The following is a 6,000-nucleotide window of genomic DNA, read 5'->3' as shown; positions in this document are numbered from 1 at the left end:
GGGATTAGGTCAATGAGTATCCTTTAAATGGTCCCGTTAAAAAATAATTTTCACAGTACATTCTCCAAGCCTCCCATTCCCTCCCCCCCCAAAAAAAATTGTTCATTATCATTCTGGTTTATCAAAGCTGTAAGCAGGCTTATCCATTTAAGAATTATGGGATAAGATCAGTGGTGTGTGCTGTAGTGGTTAGTGTGTCAGACTAGGATCTGGTAGACCCAGGTTCGAGTCCCCACTCTGCCATGACAGCTCGCCATGTATGACCTTTGGCCAGTCATACACACTCAGCTTAACCCACCTCACAGGGCTGTTGTGAGAACAAAATGGAGGAGAGATCCAACGATGTAAGCTACTTTGAGTCTCCACTGGAAGAAAGGCAGGTTATAACTAAAGTATGTAAATAAAATGTTCATGACAGGATTTAAAAAAAAACCCTCAATATATTCTAAATACTAGTTTTTAAATTTTTGTTCTGTTCAAGCATGGAAGTGATTGAGAGACTTTTAAGTACCGGAACTTTAATAAATATTTCCAAATATTGTGATTCCACAAACTATTAGCTGTTAGTGTCTCTGTATTGCTCTGTCCATACCTGTCCTTGTTTCAGAAGAAAAATTCACATGAATCGACTGCATTCTGGAGCATTCTGGAGCCTAGGAGGCCCCGCCCTAGAGGCCCCAGCGGCGGCGGCTGTCAGAGCGCCAAGTCAGCCGCAGAGGGAAGCAAGATGGCGGCGCTCGGCCCCCGGCTGCGGAGGGCGCTGTGGGTCGCTCTCGCGGGGTTGTGCGTGGCGGCGGTCGCCCTACTGGCCGTGGTGCTCGCCCGAGCTTACTCCACGAAGCCTTCTCCCGCGCCAGCTGCGGGGGTCTGGGCGGGGAAGGGAGCGCGGCGCCTGGAAGCGGCGTTCAGCCCCCAGGAGCGGCGGGAACTGAAAGAGGCGCTGAAAGGTAACGAGAGGGGGGGGGGGTCGGAGAGGAGCGCGCCCCCGTCAGGCCGACGCCGGCACCGCAGCCTCTGGTCGTCCCTATGGGAGTTTTTAAAGCGCCGCGCACAGGTTCGTTCTTGATCTTTCCAAGGCGCGTGGGAAGAGGAAGGAAACTCGCGTGAAGAAGGGGGGTTGTGAACTTCCCAAGGCTTTCTCACTGGTGCCGGCATGAAGAGATGTTGGTTATAATAATAAGCACCTTAAAAAAGTGTTCTCAGCAGGGTTGCCCACCTTCAGGTACTTAGCACGGGAGAAATGGTACAAAAATGCACATAGACAAGTTGCAAAGTAGCAAATATATAATAGGTGACTAAGCTGAAGAAAAGAATGGGAAACGGCCGTCCCCCAATTTATGGATTTATACCTGCAATTGGATATCCTAAGGAACTGGTTATCTTTGAAATCCAGAAGAGGACTTTTGCCTCCTGATTTACACCAAATATTATCTCATACTTACCTTGTATTTTTGTATATATTTAGCAACCTAGTAGTTAAGATTTCGTGTTGCACACTTGTCTTGTCTTTTCTAGCTTTGTCACCTATTATATATTTGCTACTTTGCAACTTGTCTATGTGCATTTTTGTACCAGTTCTCCTGTGCTAATTTCCAAACCTTTCGGTGCCCTTGTTTTTGATCTGCTAACCTCCAGGTACTAGCTGGAGATCTCCTGCTATTACAACTGATCTCCAGCCGATAGAGATCAGTTCACCGGGAGAAAATGGCCACTTTGGCCATTGGACTCTATGGCATTGAAGTCCCTCCCCTCCCCAAACCCCGCCCTCCTCAGGCTCCGCCCCAAAAACCTCCCACCGGTGGCGAAGAGGGACCTGGCAACCCTAGTTCACAGGTCCCTAATATAGCTGCCATTCAGTTGTCATAACTGAATGCTAATTGTTTTTCTTTATCTTGCCTATGAACTGTTGTGTTCCTTGTTTTGGATTTACTCTCCGAATTTGGGGTGTTCTTTTATGGTGTGGTCCCTTGCTATAAATAGGGTTGTAAACTCTGCCCTGGGAAATTCTTGGAGTAACATCCTGTGAGTTGAGAGATCTCAGCAGGGTACAATTCCATGGTGTCTACCCTCCAAAGCTGCCATTTTTTCCAGGGAAACTTATCTCTGTCTCCTGTAGATCAGTTGAATTCCAGGAGCTCACCAGGCCCCACCCAGAGGTTGGCAATAGGGTTGGCATTGGCAACCCTAACTATTAAAATAGAGCATATCTTCTAAATATTTAATTCCTGTGCAGATTGCTTCTTTATGTGTAATGGAAATAGAATCTACAAGGATCCTCCTGAATTCACCTGCACCTTTGGTCTAGGCAGAAAAACAGCACCAGCACCCTTTCCCATCTGCCTCTGTTCTTCCTCCTGTTTCATATGTTCATACATGCACGCTAGCTCTGGGCAGGAAAGGAACATGCTACTTTCCCTGTGCATCAAAGCTACTATTTTCTCTTCCAGGGAAAACAATTTAGGGTTGTCAGGTCTACCAGCAAACCCAGTCATTGCCCACCAGCACCAAAAACACTGGAAAGTGGGAGGAAATGGGGTGTGTAATGTTGGCACACAAACTGGAAGAGACTTTATGATTAGGGGTGGGGGGTGCAGTAGGATTTTCCAAGAACTCTGTGGTTTAAATATAGAGTTTTTGTGAATCCTGGAAAAGACAATAATGCTAGGAAAAGTTGAAGGCGGCAGGAAAAGAGGAAGACCCGATATGAGATTGATTGACTCTATAAAGCAGGGGTGGGGAACCTTTTTCCTGCCGAGGGCCATTTGCACATTTATAACATCATTCGGGGGCCATACCAGGTGTAGATCTCCCGGTGGGGAGGTGGAGAGGCTAGGGTTGCCAGGCCTCCGGCCACCACCTGGAGGTTAGCAACCCCAGGGGAGGCCATGCAGAGAAGGCCTGGAGGGCACCCGTGGTTCTCCCCCCCTCCCAGGCGGGACGGCAGCCAGCGGTGGGCCCGAGCAAACGAGGCGCCAGGGGGCTCAGCCCGCAGTCGATCAGCAAGGGAGGAAGGAAGGAAAACAGAGAAAGAGGGAAAGGGAGAGTGGGAGAAAGAAATGGAAAGAGGGGGAGAAAGAAAAGGACGGAGGGAGACAGAAAGAAAGAGACAGAAAGAGAGGGAGACAGAAAAGCCTTCCCCCCCCCCCCACACACACACACACACACCCGCTGGCCCAACGAGACCTGGCCCCAGGCTCCATGCCCTCCCCACCCCAGAGTCCACAAAAGGCACCCCGAAGCCCGATCAGCTCCTGCGTGCATGCTCTGCCGCCGGTAGCCACAGGCCTCTTTCCCCCCCCTCCCTCTCACTGCTCAACAGCCGACAGGCAGCAAGAGGGGCTTACAGTGTTCACTGGCGTTCCTGCACGCTGCGGCTATAGGGGGCAGCCTTGGGGGAAGCGTCCCTCCCCCTCCTCTCGCCGACCAACAGCCGTCAGTCGGCAAGAGGCTGTCCAAAGGGTGCCGCAGCGCCCCTGCAAGCCGTGGCCCCAGGAACACCCTCAGGGAGGGCTGCCCTGTGCTGCGCCTCTGTGGCAGGCCCCCGGAGCTCCCGAGGGCCACAAAAAATGTCCTCTGCTATAAAGAAAGTCACTGCCCTCAGTTTGCAGGACCTGAGCAAGGATGTTTTGGAGGACCTTGATTCATAGGGTCACCATGAATTAGAAGCAGCATGATGACACTTAACACACACACAGAGCCCCCCCAAATCATGATATCACAACCAGTATTTGACAGCAGTAACATCAGCACACCTGCATGATGCCAGTGTGCTTGTCCTGCCCTCCCCGTTGCTCCTGGCTTCAGCCAGGCAACCCTAGGAAATAGAAGAACTGTGTGTTTCCCCCCACAGATCAAGTTATTTGGGTGTGTGGATTACACAGCAACAGGAAAGTGTCCCCATCTTGGCTTTTTTGCATAAGTTGCCATTTTGTGAATGACTCCACCCATGAGCCACCATCTTTTGATTGATAGCTCCCAAGGCACTTGAAAAAATCCAGACTTCCAGACTAGATGACCCTGGTGGTCACTTCCAACTATGATTCTATGAAATATAAAGCCTGCCTTCCCTTTCACCTACTATGGTTAAAATGTCATTATATGTTACTGATCTTAGCAAGTTCACTGATAAATTCTGCAGTCTTGTTTGTAAGGCCTGTTGATAGGTACAAAGTCTTCTTTAATGTATTGAGGCAATGGATGCTAAAGGGAGTTGTGAGCCAGTGTTAAGTGGTGTAAACCCCTATAGGTATTTTTGGCAGGATGTAGACACTGATTTATTATTATATAAAAATATGTATCCCTTATGTGAAATATCACAATATTTAAGAGGCTCAGTAATTGACATATTGCTGTAATGTTAAAACAGTCCAGTTCCTCTAAATTCCCAGTTTTTATTTTTAAAAGGAAATCTCTAGCTGTTTTTCATTGCTAAGATACTATAGGGAATAAGTATCTCTAAAACAAAAAGGACTAGATTAAGGGGGTTGTTTTTTTAAAGTAAGATGGGAGAACAGAGGAACTAGAAGATAGATTGTTACAAGCAGGGAACCTCATTTTCCCTTCCCCGACTATTTCCTCTTTTCCTTCCCTGAAAACCCCCATAGCATCTCTGTTTTCGTACTTCTTTCTCTCCTTCCCACCCACCAGCCTAACAACCTTTACCTTCTCTGTGTCTTCAGCTTTCCTCCTCCCCTCTCCCTGGCAGCCTCTCCTTATGCAAAATCTGGCCCAGTTGCATAGTGCCAGCCTGTTTGGGCTCAGTTGCCTGGTAAGTAAACCTGCAGGTACTTGCAGGGGCACCTCACTTTCCTTTGTATCCCCCTCCCCACATTATTTACTTTTGCCCTCATCCCTGCAGCCTCCATATCCTCTCCTGTTCCTCTGCTTCCTTGTCTCCTTCCCAGCCAACCTATGTTTTACTTGCCCACACATTTTCAGCTATATTTATTATTTATTTACATCATGTCTTTCTCCCCAGTGGGGACCCATTCTTCTCTCTTCCATTTTATCCTCACAAAAACCGTCTGAGGTACCCTCTGGAATATTGAGAGGCAATTAAAGGAAATGCGCAAAGAGAAATTTGTCCGAATGAATTCCTGAGGGCTTATAGATCCCTGAAGAGGTGGGGAGAGAGACAGCAAGCATTTAAACCACTTGTCAGCATGGCTCCTCTCTCCCAGGTTCCAATGGTAGTCAATTCTCCTGGCTGCTAAGTCAAATCAGGGTCTTGACACAATATGTCAAGGTTCCTCATGTATGTATTCATGTGTCTGCTTGTTCACGTGTAACCCTGGGGATGACAGTTTATTTTAATTGGAAAGCTAGTGTAGTATGGTGGTTAGAGTGTCAGACTATGATCTGGGAGACCCAGATTTGAATCCCCGCTCTACCGTGGAAACTTGCTGGGTGAAGGTGGGCCAGTCACACACTGTCAGCCTAACCTATCTCACAGGGTTGTCGTGAGGATAAAATGGAGGTGATTTGGGTCCCCATTGGGAAGAAAGGCAGGGTATAAATGAAGTAAAAAATAAAAGTAAACTCAAAACACCATGCAGGGGAAAGGAAAGAGCCCCTGCCCCTTTCTCTACATCATCTCATGAAACTCTAATCCAGTAGTTTCCAACCTTTTTGGATATGAGGACCCCTTTTAACATCAAAAATGCCATGGACTCTCATGAGAGTAGTTGTACTATTATTAGCTGCTGATTAAGAAAATACGTAATGACAAAAAGCTACTATGAATTCAGTAAGGCTTTTAAATGAACTTGTATTTCATTAATCACAACAGCATCTATATACATTGTGGGGGAAGTAATACTACATGAATGTGTGAGAGATATTTATTCAGTCTAGTTATGTTTGCTTATTTATTATACGGAGTCATTTAACAAGATGGCTGGCACTGTTTAGCAGCTTTCAGGGGGAAATGCTTGTAGCAACAGACCAGCAAGTAAAGGGGAGGGGAAGGCTTTATTCCTCTCCCCTGCATTAAAAATAGAT

The 6,000-nt window shown here is 47.4% G+C and overlaps 1 protein-coding gene across 1 annotated transcript in view; it reads left to right on the top strand.

Annotated features, from left to right (window-relative positions):
- Positions 1-727: 727 nt before the first annotated feature.
- Positions 728-6,000, top strand: part of PM20D1 (peptidase M20 domain containing 1) — a 28,170-nt gene continuing 22,897 nt past the window's right edge. The window contains exon 1 of the mRNA XM_056844832.1: positions 728-947. Coding sequence (XP_056700810.1) covers positions 728-947 — 220 coding nt within the window. The remainder of the gene's footprint in view (positions 948-6,000) is intronic.

This window comes from Euleptes europaea, chromosome 2 (genome assembly GCF_029931775.1).
Source record: "Euleptes europaea isolate rEulEur1 chromosome 2, rEulEur1.hap1, whole genome shotgun sequence".
Lineage (NCBI taxonomy): Eukaryota > Metazoa > Chordata > Lepidosauria > Squamata > Sphaerodactylidae > Euleptes > Euleptes europaea.
This window is presented reverse-complemented; position numbering and strand designations above follow the sequence as displayed.